General features: G+C 40.1%; 1 protein-coding gene across 4 annotated transcripts in view; it reads left to right on the top strand.

Annotated features, from left to right (window-relative positions):
* Positions 1-13,399: 13,399 nt before the first annotated feature.
* Positions 13,400-23,169, top strand: part of GSAP (gamma-secretase activating protein) — a 78,786-nt gene continuing 69,016 nt past the window's right edge. For 3 of the 4 annotated variants that reach the window (XM_057304357.1, XM_048212927.2, XM_026504246.4), the window contains exon 1: positions 13,400-13,584. In XM_057304357.1, coding sequence (XP_057160340.1) covers positions 13,476-13,584 — 109 coding nt within the window. In that variant the 5' untranslated portion in view covers positions 13,400-13,475. Of the gene's footprint in view, positions 13,585-18,803; positions 19,358-23,169 lie in introns of those variants that run through there. The other variant, XM_057304358.1, reaches the window with a different exon arrangement.

Raw genomic sequence — 23,169 nt, 5'->3', positions numbered from 1 at the left:
GGGACCGATCATGCTTGGAATCCGTATTCCGTTTAAGAAGGCTTCCCTTTGGAATCTTTTGATCTTTGCAACATCAAAGAGACTGGGAGAAAGCAGTCTTTAATTTTCACCTATGGCTTAAAATTAATATCTAAATATATGAAAGAGAAAGAGGAAACTGAGTGGACTTAGCCACCTAGACATCTGGGTCTTCATTCCAATATGAATTTTTTTTGTGAGATGCTTATTCAGCTACATACACTGAAAAAGACTACTGACCGAAGGACAGAAGACAGAAGGGTTTGTTTATCTGGATCCCGTATAATCCACATGCAAGGAGATAGGATTTTTCTAACACTGAAAGAAACCTTGACTGAGGCATTTTAAAGCAAATATTAGCAACATTGCTTGAATCTTAGATTAACTAGAAGGGTTCAACGACCTCCAAAGAACTATCAGGCATTTATCCAGTGGTCTGTGGATAAACCTATAGTTTGCTTTTTGAGGGGGGTGTGGGAGTTAGAAATAAACTGCTATTTTTAAAAACTCTAATATTCCTTAATCCTCAATTCTATTTTCCTGGTTTTCTTTGTACAGTGTATCTTATCCTGCTATTTAGGGTATCTTTGTTAAAATTTTAGTGTTTTCTTTGCTTACCAGAGTTGCAGTTTTTCTCCTAAGTCTCTCTTGACATAATGAACTTGGTGACAGGGATTGGAGAGTGGATGCCTTTTTTGGATTATCTTATTGCTAGTATAGTTAAGAATCACAGAACTGTTTATAACTAAAAAGGATTTCAGAGATCATAGTCCAACTTCTATTATTTTACAAACGAGGAAACCAAGTCCAGAAAGTTTGAGTAACTTGCCCAAGGTCACAGAACCACCTGATGCCAGGATTGTGACAAGAATTCAGGCTTTTTTTTTTTTTTTTTAGATTTTATTCCCTTACTTGAGAGAGCGAGAGAGAGAGCACATGATTGCACACACTCATGAGTGGAGGGGAGGGGCAGAAGGAGAAGCAGACTCCCGGCTAAGGGGGGAGCCCCACGAAGGCCTGATCCTAGGACTCTGAGATCACAGTCTGAGTCCAAGACAGACGCTTAACTGACTGAGCCACTCAGGCGCCGACCCCCTCCCTTTTTTTTAAGTAAACTCTATGCCCAGTGTGGGGTTTGAACTCACAACCCCAAGACCAAAAGTCGTATGCTCAACGGACTGAGCCAGCCAGTACCCCAAGGATTCAAGCTTCTTACCTATCAGTCCAGTACTGAGTACATCACCCTATTGCTTTGCTAGTTTGTTTTTGTTTGTTTGTTTTAATACCTGAAATTCTTTACCCTCTTGAGATTCCCTTGAGCATTTGGCCAACCTGGTGTAGATACCAAGCTTTTTCTTAAACAAGGAAGATTTGATACTGTCAGAGAACACGTACATGGGGAACTGCTCCCAAGGGTGGACACAGATTAGATGGACATTTGGAAAGCTGGAGAGAAAGGTGACACATTACAGGCTTCAGGCTGCCATTAGTATTAAACGTTCTGATGGTTTCTGATTCTAGGCAAGAGAGATAGGTCTTTCTTGTTGATTCTGATTTGTCTCCCATTCTCTCAGCAGACCCAGAGAACAGGCTTAATTAAAGTAACATATATATCATGGATTTTTGAGAATGAAGAGAGTTTAAATTAAATATATTTCAAAAACTTAAATGAACAGAAGAGGAAGCATTAATGGAATCCTCAATAAAACTTAAAAAAAAATCACCTACAAACCCATAGTCATTTTGGCTATTAACCGCTTGGATCCTCTTTTGAATGCACTGGGCTAGTTTTTATTTCTCTGAAGTAGTCTTATTTATTAGCATAGAAAGGTTCAGAAGTTTACTTTTTTGGGGGGGCATAGTAAAATCTTTTTCAAAAAAGATCTATGATATGGATTTTTTTTTTTTTAATATTTCGGGTCAAATCATGTTCCCTTTGTATATTGTGATTCACAGTAAGATAAATAAACCACCACTGAAATTTGAAAAGAAGCTACTTCAGGAAGATCTTTAAGTAGCTAATGAGTCAGTGTGTATTCATAGAACTTTGATCAATGCTTGCAGGGACTATTTTGTGCTGAGAACAAAGACACCAAAGAGATAGGGCCACTGGGAGGAAACTGGAGGGAGTGAACAGACTGCCGCGCCACACTGGAATCAGGAAATTCCCAAGCCCCAATAACCAAAGCCAAGTGCAGGGGAGAGCAGCTGGAAAAAATTCAGAACCGCAAACAGGTGAAAAATGCAGAAAATGCAGTTCTTAGCAAGGAGAAACACCTTTTATTTTAGATTACCTACAACATATTTTCAGTGTACAGTCTTGTCCAAGAAAAGAGGTTCATTTGATTCAACAGCTGAAGGACAGCCTGTCATTTCCCCCCCTCCCCCAACAACTGACTCTCACTGGAGGGACCCCAGAATCCTCTGCTTTGGAGCATTCCGTCTTACAACAAAATATTTCATTTTAATCGGATGTATTTTCCTAGGAGCATTAAAAAGCACAGACTAACCCTTCACTTTCGAGAGGGTAATTTATTTACGTAGTTTTTGTTTATTCAAGACCTGGATTGGCTGATGTGCTTCCTCCAGGAATTGCCCCTCCAAAGGCAGTGACAATAGGTCTTCTGTGGAGGGAATTACTGGGAGAGCATTCGGCTTCAGTAAAGGCAGCTTTCAGGGAAAGCGGGAGCAGAGGGCGAGGCTGCCAAGATTTTAATGAATTGCTTCAGATATTCTCTCTCATGGCTTCCACTGTGTTCAGAAATTTGAAAGAAAAAAATAAATCAACATACAAAACACATGTCAATTGGACATTAAAAATCTGCTACACGTACCAATATCTCTTATGTTTCTTTTTAAATGGCTCAGTGCCATTTAAAAATGTGTACATTTTTTAATGAAAGCTTTTCTATAATAGGTATTATTTAATTTTTTAAATCAGTTTCCCGATGAAATAAAGTCATATGATTGCTCAGAAAAAATAATTTTCGTAATTTTTTTTTTTCCTGAGGCCAGTTAATGGAAGATTCCTATTAGGGAAAAAAGTCATTTAAGAGGTGAAAAAAATACAATTTTCCATCATGCTTCTGCTTTTATTTGACTGTGGCTTATTTTCAGTCAGTTTGGGAGAATTTACTTCTTAAAGCACAAGGTTAATAAGTTTAGTAACTTTCTTGGGATTTTTTTAAGTGCGATCTGATTTAAAGCCTTTACATCTTCTCATAATTCAATGTTTCATTTTTTAAAAAGATTTTATTTATTTATGTGTGAGAGAGAGAGAAAGAATGAGCAGGCAGGAGGGGCAGAGAGAGAGAGGGAGAAGCAGCTCCTCACTGAGCAGGGAGCCCTACAAAGGGCTGGATCACAGGATCCTGGGATCATGACCTGAGCCGAAGGCACACACTTAACCGACTGAACCACCCAGGCGCCCCGATAATTCAATGTTTTAAATCCAACTGACCCATGTCACTATTTAAAGTTTGCTCTTAACGCAGAGATAATAGTTCTTTCTATGGGGGAAAAATACTTTATGAGGCTTCTGAAACACCAGTCATTCTGAAGATATTTTTGTTTTTAAAAATATTTTCCATCTCAAAACAATCATAAACTTACAGAAAAGGTGGGAGTATCATATAAATAACTTTTTTTCTGAACCATTTGATAGTAACTGCTGACCTGATGTCTCATTATTCCTCAAAACTTTAGTATATGTTTTCTATAAATGAGAACATTCTCCTACATAAGCTCAGTACAATAATCAAAATCAGAAACATCACTACCACCTAATCCTCAGGCCCGTTCAAGTTTATTCAGCTGACCCAGTAATACAGCAAAAGTATCCAGGTCATGATCATGCGGAGCATTTAGCTGTCATGATTTTTTTAGTCTGAAAAGTGGCTTTCATGACCTTGACACTTTCAAAGATAACAGTCCAGTTCTTTTGTAGAATATTCTTCACTTGGGTTTGTCTGATGTTTCCTCATGATTAGGTTAAGGTTATCTTTTTTTAGAAGAGATTGTATCCTATAATTTCCATTTGTCCCATTACTGATGTTGTTTCCTTTGATCCCTTGATTTAGTTGCTATATGCCAGGCTTAATGAGGATTTTGTGGGGTAGTACTTGGAAATTGTCTAGATAGCCTAGTCCACATCAAGCTTTATCTCTCTCTCTCTCTAAATATATGTATGTGTATATATACATATATATATATAATATGTATGTGTGCATGTATTATTATTATTATGGTTTTCTGTTTTATTTAACAGGTTTGTTAAATTAATTAAACAAGCAGGCCATTAGACTGAAATGGCTCTAGTGTCATGGTGGCCTATGTAAGCAAACCAAAATCTAAGCCTATAAATGCCTCAGAGGTTATTTTTTTTAAGATTTTATTTATTTATTTGACAGAGATAGAGACAGCCAGCGAGAGAGGGAACACAAGCAGGGGGAGTGGGAGAGGAAGAAGTAGGCTCATAGCAGAGGAGCCTGATGTGGGGCTCAATCCCATAACACCAGGATCACGCCCTGAGCCGAAGGCAGGCGCTTAACCGCTGTGCCACCCAGGCGCCCCTAAATGCCTCAGAGTTTTGAAATCCAAACCTAAGGACAACCAATCACAGTCAATCAAGCTTTAAGCTGTAGCCAATCAATAATTTCCTTACTTTGCTTCCACCTTTTCTCTATAAAAATTTTTCTCCAGCAGAGCACTTCTGACCATTTCCAGTTTGGTGCTGCCTGGTTTAGAAAGAATTTTCATTCAAATAAACTGTGAAATTTTCATATACCTCACTTATCTTTTAGCAGTTCATAATCCTCCATTGTAACTGTTTATTTTGATAACCAGATTATCCCAGGCTTGGCCATTTGGGAACCCTTCACACTGGCTTCTGTGTCCTGACATGTCTTCCTCCTACCTGGATAATGTTCTTCTTTCTGGCTGATGCTCCCAGGCTTTCAGTAGACAGAACTAGGGAATATATATGTCTATCTGTCTGTCTGTCTATCTATCATCATCTCTCTCTCTAATGGAAGCAATAAGTTTACACTAGTACCTCCAATTCCAATCCAACACTACAGAGTTTATAGTTTAGTTTTGCTTTTTTTTCTCTTTACTTGTGACACCCTTGCCTGACAGTAAGAAACATGATTTACATTATTCTTAATATATTTACTTAACTGATCAATCCTCCTGTAAGTAGCCAAACTGTCATCTCAGCTGCCATTCCCACCTTGTGGAGATGCCCTCCCAAGCCACTTGAAATCGGACACCCCATGTTGCACACCTCCCACCCCTCTCCCACCCACATGGATGGACGCAGTGTTTGTATTGGACTGGATTCTGATACCTCACATTGGGTGACTCCTCCCACCCCACAAACACCCTCTTCACCCTTGTTTGGGCTCTGAAACCCAAATTTTGGCCAACACCTTGCCCTCAACCCCACCTGTGCAGATGCTTACCTTTCTTTGCCCCATCTGATGGTTTTAGGATGTAATTGTTTAGGAACAGAAGGGGAAAGCAAACAACAGGGCCAGGACAGGGGAGAGGAGATATAGGGAATAAGGGGCAAAAAAGAGGAAGGAAAATAAGGAAGAGGGAAAGAACAACATTTGTGTTTAAATAAATCACAAATAAGCAGATGTTTTTGTTAATATGCTATGGTTTGAATACAAAGAGAAGAATCTAAGAAGCCACTTAGAAATGGAGTGCTTTTTTGACTGACAGAATATAACAAAAAAATTTCCCCCAGTCATTACAAGTAATAACAAAATCCATGTATTACAGATGGCAAACCAACTTTCACATGATTATATATTTTGTGGATGATCTTTTCATATTTTGTATATCCATTGTTCTTCCTATTTGAGATCCAGTAATCCCACACAGTTAATAATATTTACTCCTTAGTAAACTTTCATAGGAACTTCATGAAACAAATGTTTACTTCACTGCCAAAAATGTTTAGCACACTTTCTGACTATTTCACCCCAATACTTCCCTATCCCATGATTAACTCAGGTATAATTCCTTTCGAATGGATTCAGACTGTTGTCTAGTCCATCTTGTTAAATATCAGTCCTTTATTGCCCTCCAACTCATAAGGCTATTGTTCCTTAGAACATTGCCTTAAAAGATTTATGTCAGTTTTCTTTTCAACAAGTTACAGGGAGAGTGCTCTCATACTAACATTGCAAATAAGTAAGCGGATTCAAACAGTTTTTCTATCAATCACTGCTAAACACAGTGTCAGGTCTCTATGAAAACATATAAAAACAACCTATGATATGCCTTAGCATTCAGCCATCTCCACAACTACATGGGGCAAAAATTGGCACAAATTGTCAGGAACATGGTCCCTTAAAGCTCAAACAATAATTTTATTATCAAAATCAGAGTGAAGGTTCATAAATATATATTTTTTAATTAAAACTATTTCCAAAATCAAAAAATTAAAGGTTTAAAAAAAACATTTCCTGGGGCGCCTGGGTGGTTCAGTCATTAAGCGTCTGCCTTCGGCTCAGGGCGTGATCCCAGTGTTCTGGGATCGAGCCCCACATCGGGCTCCTCCGCTGGGAGCCTGCTTCTTCCTCTCCCACTCCCCCTGCTTGTGTTCCCTTTCTCGCTGGCTGTCTCTCTCTCTCTGTTAAATAGATAAAATCTTTAAATAAATAAATAAATAAATAAATAAATAAATAAATAAATAAATAAAATTCCATATAGTTACATTTCCCAGAAATAACTATTGTTAACAGTTGAGACAGTCTTTAGAATTCCATTTGTAACTGGTAAGAAATGGGACTATATCTTCTATTTTTAAACGTATCTAAGTAGGAATCCTTTCTTAGATGAAGAAAGTGTGTAGGATGTTAATGTGCTTCATTTTCATTTTTAGGACAGAATTTAAAAATACTAAAAAATAACTATAAAAACATCCTTATCATAACAGAACTTGGAATTGGTGACTTAGGGACATATGGATTATCTACCTTGAACATCTTGTATGTTTTTAAAAATTCTCTAGAAAGATGTCATGTTTTCCCATCTCCAATTGTGTAGATCATACTATTACTGGAGTCACATTAAGTAAAAACACGGAAAAGTGTGAACGCGGGTAAAAAAGATCTTGACTCCGGAAGCCCATTTATTTTCTTACAATCCCTGTGTTGTGATGTGAACAGAGTGGGTTATTTCAGAGGACTCCTGTACTCCTGCCTCTTGGAGTGAAGCTTCTGCTCTGCACCCAACCAAAACAGGCTTAAAACTCAATAACTCAGTCACCAACAAACAGGAAAATAAAGAAAACAACTCTTTTTTAAAGCCTGTGATAAGGCAACCCTCTTGGGTCCCCTCCCTCCTCAGGAGTTTTGTACTATCACTTTGCTATCGCTCAATAAACCTTGTTTTGCTGCCCACCAAAAGAAAAAAATTTTTAATTAATTGAAATAAAGCATATGGTAGCTAGAACTGCACTTCTCAAACTTTAATGTGCACGTGAATCATCCAGGGATGATGTTAAAATGCAGACTCTCATCCACTGCCTTGCTTTACCTCTTGCTTGCCTTGTGCTTCCATTTCTCCTATAAAGTTTCAGCACTGTAATTTTTGCTAGTCTCTGCTTTCTAGAAGTCCTCGGCTACCAGCCTTTTCCTTTTTTTCTAAAATGTCCTCCCCTCAGTTCCTGATTTTCTGTGGTCTTCTACTAGAACTGGTAGCCGATGGCCTGGTTCTTCCTTACGGAATCCGTATTAGACTTCTCTCCAGACTCTGGGGTATCTGGCGTGTCTCCACAGCTAGCCCATCCCAGCCTACCCCCACCTGGCCCTCTTTGGGGGTGAAAGTCAGGTAGGAATACACAGGTGGGAAGGTCCTTGCAATAACTAGCAGAGCTTTACTGTTTGTGGTGTCCTCTATGGACCAACAGTGGCAGCATCCTCCGGGAGCTTGTTACCCTGTAGACTCCAGGCTGCTGAATCAGAATCTACAGTTTAACAAGATCCTCAGGTGATGTGTATGCTCATTAAAGTTTCAGAATCCTTGATTTGGGGTGCTGTTAGCAGAAGTAACTGAAAATCCAATTCAAACAGGCTTACATAGTAAAGGGAATCTGTTGGCTCACGAAATTGAAAAGTGTGCTGATAGAATGAGTTTCAAATGTGCTGGGATCCAGAGGTTCTTAAGTTATCAAGGCTCTGGTACTCTTTTTTGCTTATCTGGGCTTTTGTCCCTCCAAGCATATCCCCTTAACATTATTTCATTAAGAACAATATGAAAATATAGAACAGTGTATCCTAATAAATGCTAAAATAAAAACTTGTTGGGTGAAGTGTCTGCAGTCAGTGAAGTGTCTGCCTTCAGCTCAGGTCATGATCTAAGGGTCCTGGGATTGAGTCCTACATCGGGGTTTCTGCTCAGCGGGAAGCCTACTTCTCCCTCTCCCTCTGCCTGCCGCTCTCCCTGCTTGTGCTCGCTCTCTCTCTGTCAAATAAATAAATAAAATCTTTAAAAAAATAATTAAAAATAAATAAAAACTTGTAAAACTTGTTACATAGTACTCTTTGGTGGAAGCTACCAAAATTTTGAAATGATTGTCCTTTAAAATTGAGTCTCTTGGCTGCAGGTAAAATAAAAGCCTGACTCCTTCTTGTTGAACAGTAGGAAGTCTGTTATCTTTAGTATCAACAAGGCCAAACGTAGGGCTGGTGCGGAGAATGACAGGGCAGGGCTCCCTTTCTAGGCAGTTCTCAGGGCTCTGCCCAGCTCCTTCTGTGGACTCCATCCTCTAACTGGAGTGAAGTCCCAGGAATCTTGTCCAGGCCTTCAAATATATAAAGGCTGAAACAGATCTTCTTTTCCCATGTCTCCTTTTTTGAGGAATAGATAAATCTTTCCCAGAAATAACACAGCTGAAGCTTCCTTAAAGCCCATTGTCTAGCATTAGTTTTCAAGCCCATGACAGAGACCTCGAGTTACTTCTGAATATCCATTCTCTCCGCTTTCTTTAGTAATATTGTTCTGGTTTTAACCTGACATATGGCTAGCCAGCTAAAAGACCATATTTCCTTGCTTCCCTGGCATCTATATTTGGCCATATGACTAAGTTCTAGTCAGTTAAGCGTAAGTAAAAATGTTATGTAGAACTTCTGGGAAGTATCCTTAAAAGGGAGGCAGCATCCTCTCTTACTGCTCTTGCATTCTGATTTCTGGAAAGCAAACAGAATGGGTGAAGCTTTCATGGTCATCTTGGATCCTGAGAATAAAGATATACTCAAAGAGCTGGTGAAGCAAAAAGCTGGAAGAAGCCCGGGTCCCTGATGACTTTAGGGACTTGCCATTACAAGTAATGGACTGCCCACCTTCAGTTATGTAGGAAAAGAAAAACTTGTGTGTGTAATTCATCTTTAATTTGTGTTTTCATTAACCTCTGAACTTAATCCTGATGGATGCACATGCTCGTTCCTAAATCAATCATTGGCCAGAGGATTAAGCATCCAACTCTTGGTTTCGGCTCAGGTCGTAAGCTCAAGGTCGTGGGATCAAGCCCCACGTCGGGCTCTGCGCTCAGTGTAGAGTCTGCTTCAGATTCTCTCTCCCTCTCCCTCCTACTCTCTCTCTCTCAAATAAATAAATAAAATCTTTTTTAAAAATAAAATAAAAATAAATTAAAATAGGGAGGGAGCCTTCTGAATATTTACCTATGAAGCCACCTTATTGTAAGTGCTGTAGCATCTTACTTACAAAACTTAAATGATTATTTCCTGCGAAGTGCAGAGGAACCTTACTTCCATTTAGATTCTAATGCATATTCTGGTAACTGCTATTAATTTTCATGAAAAAATTCTCAGCTGTGCTCTCAAAGGATTAGCCTCCAAAATGCAAGGTTTGGTTTTTAGTTGGTATACTTTTACTTAATTTCAACACACATGAGGCTGTTAATGAAAACATTCTTTTAGGGATGCCTGGGTGGCTCAGTCGGTTAAGTATCTGCCTTCAGCTCAGGTCGTGATCGCAGAGTCCTGGGATCCAGGGCCTCATTGGGCTCCTTGCTCAGCAGGGAGCCTGCTTCTCCCTCTACCTGCTTCTATCCCTGCCTGCTGCTGTCTCTCTCTCTCAAGTAAAATAAATAAAATCTTTCATACAAAACAACAACAACAAAAAGAAAACATTCTTTTAGCATGTTTACTATTCCATTGAATTTGAATTTTAAACCTAGTATCTTTAGTCCTTTCCTTCGATACCTTGCAGTTTAGACTTGGATTCAATTTATTGAATAGACCATTTTCTAATTCCTTCAAAAACCTCTAGCAAGCTCTGGTCTTGGCTGGGAGAGTGGAGTAGAACTTTTCATTTTAACATCTCTCTTCAAGAAACTATTTTCATTTACAAGTGATTCACAACCCACATTTCTAATTCCTGTAGTTTCCTTCAACTCTAAAACTCAAGATGAAATTACAAAGGGTCTAAGCTATCATGAGGAGACCATATGATCTAAGCTCTGTGATTTCTCACTATGGTCCTAGAATTTCACCCCAGTCAGGGTGTGGTGTTTGGGTAAGTAGAAGTCTCAGGCTGTAAGGTAGGAGTACTCTAATTCAGTTCACTAGACATAATTAACATAAGCACCCGTAGCAGAAGGCTTGTTCAGAGCCCAACTTTGTGCTTAACTAACTTTGCTGCTTTAGACCACTCATTTCACCTTTTTGAGCATCAGTTCCATCATCTATAAAATAAAGGCCTCGATTACAAGATCTTTAAGTCTCCAGTTCTGTGCTGTGCTCCGATTTTAAGGAAGACGATGGTTCATTTCTAAAATCCCCAAGAAGGGGGCCTGGGTGGCTCAGTAGGTTAAGCGTCTGTCTTTGGCTCAGGTCATGATCCCTGGGTCCTGGGATCAAGCCCCACATTGGACTCCCTGCTCAGCGGGGAGTCTGCTTCTCCCTTTACCCCTACCGCCTGCTCGTGATCACTCTCTCTCTCTCAAATAAATAAAATCTTTAAAAATATATAAAGTAAAATCCCCAAGAAACAGAAATATTTCTCTACACAAAGCCTAGTTCCAGCGCTTAATGATTCTATGAGGCAGCTTTTTTTCTTGTTTCCAGCTTTATTGAGGTATAAATGACAAATGAATTTATGTATATTAAAGTGTACAACGTAATATGAAAACATTGTGAAATGATTACCACAATCAAGTTAACACAACCATCAATGAAGCAGCTTTTTAAATAAAGAAGATAGGACTGTCTCCAGTCCTGTGTTCTCTAGAATTCAAGGATAATCCATCAGCACTTTTCTTCTATTAACCCTTCACAAATTTTAAGCCTGTTAAGTCACCATTCACCAGTCTTTTCCTTAGCAAATGATGTCCAGAGCTCAGCCATTAACGTACTACCTTCATGGTCTGAGTTTCATATTTCTGCTATCTGGGTTATTATGTTCTCTATGTTCCTTTTTACTTAATTTTGAAGAGAATTTTTATATAATCACGGCTTGATGAGGACTATATATATGAGGATTGTATCAGTCTTGCTCTGCAAAAATAGAGGTTAACTGTGAAAAAAAAAAAAAAAAAAGACCCAGAAACGTGCTGATTTTTAAAATAGGCAAGTAAAGACTTCATGAATAAAGCAACAAGCCTCATTTGGTATGAAACATTTGTTGTAGTAGCTCCCCGTAACTTCCTCCTTTTTGTGCACCAGCAATGTTAGTGGCCTCATGAAACATTTCTACTAAATCTTCATACACTTCACAGGTGGGAGGATTTTCCTAGGTATAGGGCGGTGAGTAATGGAGGTCTACCCGAAATCATCCACTACCTCAACTGGAGAAACATGTCTCTAGGGCAAGATCAATAGTTTCCTTTACCTTTATTTAGAATCATTTTCAAACCCTAGCAAGCCTATGAATCGCCCCAGGCTCTGGCTAAAATGCTCGTTTCTGGGCCTTGCCCAGGTCTAGATAGACTAGAGTCTAGGAGCCTGCCTTGTAAAACAACTTCCCAGATGACTGCAATGTGGGCAGTTTTTAGACCCTAACTTTGAGAAATGTGATAAGGCTTTCTTTAGTCTACTACTGTATTGACTCATTCTTCAATAACTTGAGCACTTTTCAGGTGCCCCTAGTAGAAGGCAAAGGGGCAAAGGGAGGTGCCAAGACTCAAGATTCAATATTCATGTCTCCAGGCAGTATATGACTGTCCGATGAAACATACTTGCAATATCTCTCTAGGCGTTCAGGGTTGGGGGTTGGGAAAGTTGAGGTGAGCCGAAGCTGTGGGAAGGCTTTATGGATCCAGATTAGAAGGACCTGGTGACTTTTTTTGTTTCTTGTTTTTTGTTTTCCGAAGGAGGGTGGAATCAGAGGGGTTCTGGAAGTTAGGTAAGTCTGGAGCTGAAGTTCTAGGTGCAAAGGCTGGAAAAGTCAGTTAAGGTCTAGGCACTTTATCCTAGGGCGGTGAGCTGGTCTTCTGCATGGGGACATGAGGATAGCTTTGTCTTAAGGGAGAGTAATAACCTGGCGTTGATGTTCAGGATGGATTGGATCTGGCAGTGCCAAAGGCACAACAATCATTAAACTTACTGAGGATGCGTGCACGGGAATGGAAAGAAAGCTGAGTGGCGAGATTAAGAAAACGCTGGATTTATTCACAGGGGTGGGGATGAGAAGGTCTCCAATATGGAAGAATGAGAACACTTTCAAAAGACTAGGCACACCGGGAATCCTGAACAATTCAGCTTCGTAAAAGCCAGTTCGTAAACTCCTCAACAATTTCCTTTGTAAAAAGGGAACCTCTTGAACAGGCAGAGGACCTGTTTGTGCCAAGATTGTTAACCCTTTCCAGTGTCTCCGTAGCTCTCAAAATAGAACCGTCTTCACACGCTCCCTGCTGCTACCTAAATACTGCTGATGAAACATCATCTCCCTGAAGCTGGGTCCAATAGGCTCAAGATGCTGCAGGCTTCCGCCCCTGCGATGAACCAGAACCTTCTCAGGTGACCTAGCTAAAATACCTCTGTCTTGTCAAGTGGTTTCCAACTTCGCTGCACAGAGGAAGGACCCAAAGATTAAAAAAAAGAAAAGCCTAGCGCCCACATCTAACGTACAGCATAGCTTAGAAACCATTGGTTTAGCGACGTCTCCACGGCCCTTCACAGCAAATCCTTCCACTTGTCTGTAGTCCGCCGGAAGGACGCACGTGGAAGGTTCGGGGCCGAGTGGGCCTGGTCGCAGCGCCGCAGTCCCCTTCCCCCCCAGCCCGGCGTGCCCAGCCGGCCTGGAGGAGGCGGCGCTCCGGGCTCGGCAGGCCCGGCCGCAGCAGAACCGAAAGCGGCCGGCGCGGGGAGGCGGGGGGAGAGGAAGGAGGGGCGGGCGCCGGGGGAGAAGGGCGAGGTGGCGCGCGGAGGGCCGGGAATGCCCGCGGCGCGGGGCCCCAGCCGCCCGGTGGCTGCGTCCGGGCGATGGCTCTCCGTCTGGTCTCCGACTTTGACCTCCGGAAGGACGTGCTCCCGTGGCTGCGGTCGCAGCGGGCGGCGTCGGCGGCCGCCGGGGCCCGCGGCGGCGGCCCAGGTGCTGGAGGCGCGCGTCCGGGTGGGGGGCAGGTGGGGGCCGGCGAGGGGGTGGAGTCTGAGTCGTTCTTAGCCAGGGGGCTCCCAAGCCGGGCCGAGGTCGGTGGCATCGACCCGAGGCGGGGCCGCCTGAGGCCCCTGCCAACCTGTGAAGGTTGGCACGGAAGGGGTGAGCTTACCCTCTTGGGAGTGCAGGCTTCGCCTCCTTCACCCCCCGCCGCTGGGTGAAGGTCAGAGGGGCCGCCCGGGGGCATGGTCGTGTGTGGCTGGACTGCACTGCTGCTTCTCGCGAGTCCTGCAGCTTATGGCTCGCTTGTTGCCCAGCCATTCACCTTTAACAGAAAGGCCAGGGACACTAGTGGTACCTCAGCATCACCTCGTCAGGGCAGGGCGTGGAGGAGCTGCTGGCTGGACCGCGTTCCTCCGGCCCAAGGCTGCAAGGAGTGGGACAGGGTCTTCTCTGTGCTTCATTCACATCCTCTCTGCCTGGAATGGTTCATCACCCCGTAGGGGCTCTGCAGAGACTGGGGGCTCCTGAAAGTTCTTGCCTTACGAGAGATGATGAATCATGGCCACCAAGAAAACCACCATAAAAATACCTAACCGTCGCGTCGTTTGTCTTCACATTTGTGAGCTGTTTCTGTGTGAACAATGTCCGTGATTTAGGGGACATGCCACTTCATACGTGCGAGAGGGCGGGGGTCTGCTCGCAGGCTGTGAGCAGTGAACTAGAGCCTGCTGTTTTCCAAAGAGGCACCAAGTCCATCGCCACCAAGCCAGAGTGCGCCACCTGTGCCGGCTCCAAGAGGGGTGTGAGACAGCGATGGTCAGGTTCGCTGTCCAGCTTCCTCAGGGTCAATGAGAATACTTACCTCCTTCACAGTTGAGGCTTTGCTTTTCATCTGTCTCAAAAATCCTTTGTTTTGGTTTTGATGAGGGAGAGAAAAGTGACTTTTGAGCCTTTCCAGCATTGATCAATCAAAACTTTTAAAGAAGGGGAACTCTGTGATTTCTCACATTTTTTTTCTTTTTAAGAAGTTTGCTGTAAATAATGATCCATCCTCAAGGCTTAAATATTCAGCTTCAAAGCTCTCATACCCTGGATCCCACCTTGTAGGAGCTTTTCACTTCAGTGTGTTCGCGCCCCTCCCCCACCTCGGTGTTTTTCCTTAAACACTATAGACTGCTGGAGGGTGTTTTTTAGAAGGTTTATCCTCGCATCTCTAATTTCTCCCCCCTAACTCTGAGGCAAGTTTTCTCTCCCTACCTTATATCTTCACACTACCCTGTGGCTTTAGCAGAATTATTTATAGGGTAGCTTGTCTTGGCATGTTGGTTATTAGTTCCAAATAAGGGGTCATGTTTATGTAGCTCAAGGCTTGAGTTTGCTGTGGTGTCATTATTAGTAAAGTTTTGCTTTCTTGGAAAAGAATTGAAGTCTCCTAAAGAGGTTTTGAAGGTTGAACTTTTTGTAAAATACAATAGGCAGTTCCATGTCTGCTTTCCACCACAAAGTAGTCCTTTCCCTGAGTCCAGTCATAGAGCTAAATGGCAGGTGTCTGCAAATGAAAAGCTAGGTGAAGTGTGAAATGCCACAGTCTTATGTTTCAGTAATGTGTGTTGTGATTGAACAGCTGTATGTGAACCAGCTACACTTTAGCTCCCTGTGCCTTTTTCACTCATCTGTGAGGAAGCATGAATTTGTGTATTGACATTCCACTAAACAACAGATGAACTTAGCTCCTCAGAAGGTAAACCTACTAGAAATACCAGCTTTTTCTAATATTGGTAGTATTTTGTTCTTGCAGAGCACCTTGGCAAGATTATTACACCTGTTCTGCTAAGAGAATTGTTATTCCTGATGATCACCAGTGGGTGGTAACTCAAAAAAAAAAAACAAAACAAAACAAAACAAAACCCACACAGTTAATTCCTCTTCTATAATTTGTAGCACTGGCAGGGGAATCTGGGATTCTATTTTATTTCTAGCATGGCTATTACTCCACACATCTGGCAATTATTTTCCTTTCAGAGTCTCAGCTTTTCAAATGTAAATTATAAGTAATTATACCATTGTAATGTCTCCTCTCTGCACACTTGCTATCTAGATTTGAAGCCTTAATATTTTTACATCAACAAATACAATTGAAGATTTCTTAGTGGTGCTAAGTAATACTCACTAAGTATGGCATATTCCTGGCAAAATAGCCAGGGAGCTGGGCAAAGTTAACCATGGAAATTCAGTGCCTGTGGGATAGTATTTTAGTCAACCAGTGGTTAAGAGTAGGGAGACCAGATTTGGTTACTACCTATCCTCCTGGTTCTGTGTTGAACTTTTGGAAAATAATCTCTCCTGAAATAAATGGAAAAAATATTTCTTTTAAAAACTCAAACGATTATACCAAAGAATATTTTAACACATGTAACCTATAAATAACAAGAAACAAAACCACACCCCCACCTTAAAAATAGAACAATATCAGGGGTGCCTGGGTGGCTCAGTCAGTCTGACTCTTGATTTCAGCTCAGGTCATGAACTCAGGGTTGTGAAATGGAGCCTCACATTGGGCTCCACATTCAGTGCAGAGTCTCCCTGAGTTTTTTCCCTCTGCCCTCTCCCCACTTGTGCACACACATACTCCCTCACTCTCAAATAAATAAATCTTAAAAAAAATAGAATAATATCAAGACTTTTGAAGGCTCTTGTGTCTCCCAATCTGATCCTATTTTTCTATCCTTCATCTCTCAGTGACCATTTAACCTTTGATCTTATTTGTAGTTTTAACCTATATGTATATCTCCCTGTGCAAAATATCATTTCATTTTGCTTGTTTGTGAACTTTAAATGAAAAAATATTATATGTATTCTTTTTGCTTTTTTTTCTTCTCAGTATCCATGTTGACTGCTACAGGTCATTAACTTTCACTGATGTATAGTATTTCATTGCATGAATATACAACAGTATGGTGGACATGGAGTGTACTGCTTAGATCTTCCTTTCAAGGAAGAGCTTCTCCCAAGTGTGGTGAGGGTGGTCAGTAGATAAGCTTCAGCTGTCAGCCCCTTCAGGGATTGCCTCCACAGAGGACTTCCTCGCCCAGTGTCAGGACATTTTGAGTGTGGCCCACATTTACTTAGGGATTGAGGTGGGGTATCAAGGCTGTCTCAGGGTGCTTCCTAACTTTGCTTATCCTTTTTCTAGTGGTGGCATTTGGGAAGTTTCTGGGGTTTGCTATTACAGTCAATGCTTTTGCTCACTTTCTTGTTTATGTCTTCTGGAGCGCACATGCACAAGTTTCTCTAGGATGGATGCCGAACTGGATTTGCTGAATCATAGGCTATGTTTGTCTTCACTTTTCTTGGATAGTGCCAAACTGTTTTCCAAAGCAGTTGTACTTATTAACAACCGCATATGTGGTATAGAAATATTTTTGTACTCCATATTCTCACAAGCTCTTGATATGTCCAGATATTTAATTTTTTGAACTGGCGAGTCTAAATGTTATTTCATTGTGGTCTGAGGTTTAGCATCTTTCTGTATTTATCGACCTTTCAAATTTCCCGTTTTACGAGATGTCTGTTCATCCTATCCGTTTTTCTATTTTTTTTTATATTGATTTTTAAGCGTTCTTTATTCTGAATTCTAATCCTTTGTTCATCGTATGTGTTGCAAATATTTCTTCTCACCCTGTTTTTTTCAGTTTGTAGTGGGGTGCCTTTGATAAAGGAGGGTGTTTCATTCTACTGTAGTCTAAGTTGTAAGTCTTTTCCTTTTTGGTTTGTGCTTTTTTGGATATATTAAAGAAATCCTCTCCTATTTAGGAGTCAGGAAGGCATTTTTAAATTAACTTCTTAAAGTTTTGCTTTTTGCATTTTGTTTTTTAATCCATCTGGAATTTATTTTTGTATGTGATAGGAAGTAGGAATCAGACAGGGGAACACAAGAGCCTTCCAAAGTCTTGATATTGTTTTGTTTTTAAGCTGGGTGGTGGGTAAATCGTTTTGCTTCATTGTTAGGTATAAGCTTACGTGTGTTAAAACATTCTTTTGTAAATTGTATTGGTTTTCTATATTAATAGTTCTCGTATCACTAACCAAGTAGCCCTACTTCTCATTGACAGCAAAGCCACTTCCGTCACATATCAAGTTTCCACATGTGTGGGTCTCCTTTCCTGGGTTCTTAATTTTGTTCCTTTTGTCAACTTAAGATGAAGACATCTTAATAACTCTCTTTATGATAAGTCTTAAAAACTGGTGGAGTAAGCAGTCCTCAGGACCATCTCAGCTATCCTATGCCCTTTTGTCTCTCATATATACATATTTTAGAATCTGCCTATCAGATTTCACCAAAAAGTCTGTTGGAATTTTGAGTTGCATTGAATCTGTACATCAGCTTTGGGAGAATTGGCATCTTTACAATATTAAATCTTACAACTATGAACCAAGTATAATTTACTATTTATTTAGATCCTCTTTATGACTCTTAGTAAGTCTTAGACTTTCTTCCATAAACGTCCTGCACACTTTTTGCTAGCTTTATTTCTAGGTTGTTGTTATTTTATGTTGCTTCCATAAAACTTAAAAACTTAAAATGCACACTTAAAAACATCACATGCTTTAGCTATTATTGATATATAGCAGTACAACAGATTTTTATGTATTAATTTTTTACCCAGTGCTTAATCCCCTGTTATCATGTATCACTTTCAAGAAACTAAGAAAAAGTCTGTGATATGCAAGTTTTCTAAAGTTTAAATGTCATATGTGTTTAAGACCAGAAAGAATGTAGGTTTTCTTGCCTATATTTTCTTGTCTGCTTTGATTACTCTTGGATCTATCATACACCAGATTGATTCATCTTTCAGATACTGTAATCATTCATCTTTACCAGAAAAGTGATGTAATTTACCAGGTGACTGATTCAAGAGTAATGTTTTCTTGTTGCCCCCTGTATACCCCACCCCCACCCAACCCCCACCATCCCACAGGCAGATTCTGGGGGCCAGAGGTCTAAATTTGACATATTGTTTTTATATATTGTTTCAGTATTCTCTTGCTACTGTTGTTTTCACTTTTCTTTCCCCTACCTTCCTAGCCTCCTTTTCCAGTTCTCATATTTCTTTGTTGCTTCTTAACTAATCACCCCATCCTTGCTTTTTTCATTTTTCATTTTATTCAGAATATAGTTATAAATCACATAATGATGTTTACCTTATAAGTTTAGGAAGTATAATATCTGGTCATGTTGAGCCAACGATTTATGTGAATTATTACAGTATAGACGTATCATAGGTATGATCATATTTTCGCACCTCCTGATTTATATATTAGGGATCAATTCAAATTTTTGTATAAGGCTCTGAGACGCCTCTCCCCCCTACTCTTCCTAGTATGGCCACTGGAAGACAAGAAACACTTTTATCTGATTTTTGTCTCAAAGCAGTTGGGAACAAAATTTACACATTTGGCAAACATCTTCCTATAAAGTGAAATCACTTGTGTTTGGCAAAGAGCTTGAAATGGAAAAGAGTATCTGACCAACCAGCTGTAATTTGACATGAGCTGTGACTTTCCATCACATTTAGTATTGAGGTACTCTCCTTTTCTGTCATAGGTTTACTTATGCAAGTATCTACATTTTTTCTTCATGAGCTCTGAGGACACTGAACTGTAAAATTAAACCACATTTCCTCATTTGAATTGCTAAACTTCCTCCTCTGGACTTTCCAGCGATGAACTACTGGGAGAAGAGTCATAATGAATAAGCAAAGAGGTTATTGAATTCTTCTTTTAAAAGGGTGTGTCTAAACCATGAGCAACTAATCCGAGGAGGAAGGGCTGACGGGTTAATAGTGTGTGGTGAGACACTGGTCTCTGGATTTCCAGCATTGCCAAATTTGTCTAATTCAAATGTCCTTGAGATGAGAACCATGTACTTAACTACGGGATTATTTTAAGACGACAGTTATTACTACTTAACAGATCCACGCGGGCATTATTTTTATTATTTATTTCAACTCTGTCTATCATGGTTACATTATAAGCTGGTCCTAATTATGCTGTCTAATGAACATTGTTTAACAGATTCTACGAATATGTAGTTCAGAGGTTCTCAACCCTGGCTACACATTAGAATCACATGGGGAATTTAGAACACACACACATACCCTAGAGACTGGGCTTCCCACAAGCCCAGTAAAATCAGGATCTTTTGGGTGGGTCTTGGGCATTCATGCACTTTTGAAAGCTTCCCTAATCATTCTAACCCAAAGCCAGAGTAGAGAACCATTGGTTTAATGGAACAAGCATATATCATTTGTTGTAAACAGTACTTGGGGATTTTTGTTCTCTTAATTGTTTAGTGTTTTGAAAATAGATGTGCTTTTGCAAGTAAATTGAATTTTCTTAGCAAGATTTCTTGTAAAAGAGTTTCTTATCTTCGCTGAAACCTTTTAAGTGTACTTTAGAGAAGTCTCTCCCAGCATCCTTATAATCTTGAAAGAAAAAAAAAAATACTTCTCAAAATATTGACACATTGCATTCCAGAAGTTTTGAGTCATGTGCAGGATGAAAAAAAAAAAACTCCCTGAAATTCTCTTTGGATGTCTACAAAATCTACCTTAGAGGATTTTTCAGCAATTACCCATTGTCCCATTGTAAGCATGATACTGGAAACTTAGTTCATTCTGTTCACCTTTTTTTCTAGGTTTGAGATTAGTCTGTGCCACTTTTTCAATATGATATTGGCCAAGTATCTGAACCTCGTTGAAACTCAATTTGTTTTCTTAGTACAGTGGGCCTATAATTCCTGATACATTATGGATGAGATAGAAAGAAATCTGTAAATTGTTAAGTGCTATTTAGCAGTAAGCTACTGAGTCATATTATTCTCCTGAGAGACTAGGTGATTATCCTTATTTTTTCATTAGTGGAAAGTGTGTCTGACAGCCCAGTAAACATTGAAAAATGTATACGGCCATATTAAAACAAAAACAGCCCTTCCCTTCTCCCTTTGCCCTGCCCCTGGAAGATCCAGGCAGCTTCTTCCTATGAGGGGTGGGGAAGATGTCAGGATGATTCTTAAATTTTCTATGAAACCTGCTCTTTGTCTTTTGAAATATTTCCCACCCGCAACTCCAGTGCAAGGCTCCAGGTCACCAATTATCCTTGTTTTTTATCCTGTATTTTTTTTCTTTTTTTCTTTATTTTTTTGAGAAAGAGGGACAGAGAGAGAGATAGAATCTTAAACAGGTTCCACACGAGCGCAGAGCCTGATGCAGGGCTCAGTCTCACCACACTGAGATCATGACCTGAGCCGAAATCGAGTCAGTTGCTCAACTGACTGAGCCACAGACATCCCCTGTTTTTTTTCTTTTTTACTCAGGAGCACAAACTGAAATTTTCTCTGAGTTGTAGAATATTTTTTTTTTTTTAAGAATTTATTTATTTATTTGACAGAGAGAGCCAGCGAGAGAGGGAACACAAGCAGGGGGGGTGGGAGAGGAAGAAGCAGGCTCATAGCGGAGGAGCCTGATGTGGGGCTCGAACCCAGAACGCTGGGATCACGCCCTGAGCCGAAGGCAGATGCTTAACCACTGCGCTACCCAGGCGCCCCTGAGTTGTAGAATATTTTGCATACATTTTGTCTGAATATTGAAACTTGTCATAATCCACATAATATTTTAACGTCTAAACACTATTCATGTGTGGGGGAAATGAGTCAAGTTTAAGCAATTTAATTTTGAGGAAATTGGGGAAATATGCATTTCTCTCCAGTTAATGATGATAATTACCAAAGTTGTATCTACTAATGTTTAAACCTTGAATTGTAGAATTGAGAGGAATATGCTAAAATTTTAGCTGAAAGGTGATGGTCAGTTAACTTACAAGTTAAATGTTTTGTGTAAAGAATCTTTCTTTAAATCAAAATATGGCTTTCATACAGAAAAGTACACAAATCATAAGTGCACAGCTCAGTTAATTTTCACAAAGTGAAACACACCCATGTAACTAGCACTCAGAGCAGGAAAGAGAACATTAATAGAACCACAAAGTTCCCCTTCATCGTCCTTTCCAGCAATCATTCATCTAGCATCATAGATTCATTTTGCCTGTTTTTGAAACTTGTGCATAAATTAAATCATATAGTTTATACCTTTTTTGGGAGGGGGAACGATCTGGGCTTCTTGTGCTCAGTTATTTATATGGTACATTACAGCAAGTTATTGATTATGATTGTTGTGCAATTGTCCATTGTTTGGATATCCCACAATTTATTCACTCTTTTTGCTTGATGGATATTTTGAGTTTCTAGTTTGGGCTATTATGAATCCTAGTGCTATAGAAATTACATGTATCATTTGCTGAAATATGTGTATATTTCCAGTATACACATATACACGATATATGTACAATTGCTGACCCATATATGTTCCACTTCAGTAGCTGCTCAAGTTTTCCAATTTATGTTCCTCTTAACAGTGTATGAGACTTTCAGTTGCTTCACATTTCTTGGCATCACATAATATTAAAACATAATAAGTTAAGAATTTGTATTATAATCATTAGGGTAACTAATCAAAGAATAGCAAAAGAACATATAACTGACAATAAGTAGTATAATGAAATAATAAGATTTTTGATTAATCCAGAAGAAGGCAAGGAAAGAGTAAAACAATTGAGTCCCATAGAAAATTAATGGTAATATAATTGATACAAATGCCAAATATCAGTGATTAAATGTAAATGGACTACATACTCTAAAGGATATTGCTTGTAAGACTACGTATCTTAGGTATAAGGGCACAGGAAGAGTAATAATAAAATGATAGAAAAAGTTATGTAAGTACTAACCAAAAGAAAGCTGATGTTACTGTACTGATATCAGACAAAGTAAACTGAAAAGCAAAAAGAATTATTAAAGATAAAGGACATTTTACAGTAAGTAAAAGGGTTAACTAGTCCAGCTCCTTGTTAAAAGGCATATGTGATTTTTTTAGGTGCAACCATATGCAACTGCAAAAGCTTTACCTGGCAGGCCTCATGGGGGGAAAGCTGCCCTCCCCAAACCAGACTTGGTGCATAGCCAGTGCACTGCAGTTCCTGAAGGGAGTTGTAGTCAAGACTCAGGTATCCAGAGCTGCATTCTCAGCCTCTTTATCAGGAGCCATCTGCAGAGACCTTCCTTTGGTACCTCTGCTAAAACTACCTCCGTAGGAAAAGGAGGGAACCTTGAAGATAATTTTTCTCCACTTTGACTCAGTACTTTTCCACTCTTAGCTCTTCTCTCTGTCCCTGCCCTGAGCCACGGAGTCCACAACACTGCAGGAGTCTTTGGTTGAGGGCTCCTTCAGCAGTGAGAGATTCCCCACCTCTCTGCTGATCTACCTGACCCTCCACTAGCATGTTATTCCATGGGGGAAAATGAATTGGGAAGCTGGTGCTTTCTCTGGTGTGGACTCCTGCTTATACTATCACAGCAAGTGATAAAAGCCTTGACTATTACTTGCTTTTTTATCTTGTTGCTTTAATCAGCTACTTGGACACAAGGCAGTTCTACTGAGTTCCTGATAGGTTAATCCACCA

Source organism: Ursus arctos, unplaced genomic scaffold, assembly GCF_023065955.2.
Source record: "Ursus arctos isolate Adak ecotype North America unplaced genomic scaffold, UrsArc2.0 scaffold_3, whole genome shotgun sequence".
Lineage (NCBI taxonomy): Eukaryota > Metazoa > Chordata > Mammalia > Carnivora > Ursidae > Ursus > Ursus arctos.
Note: the sequence above shows the minus strand (reverse complement) of the source record. Positions and strands in the feature narration are given on the sequence as shown.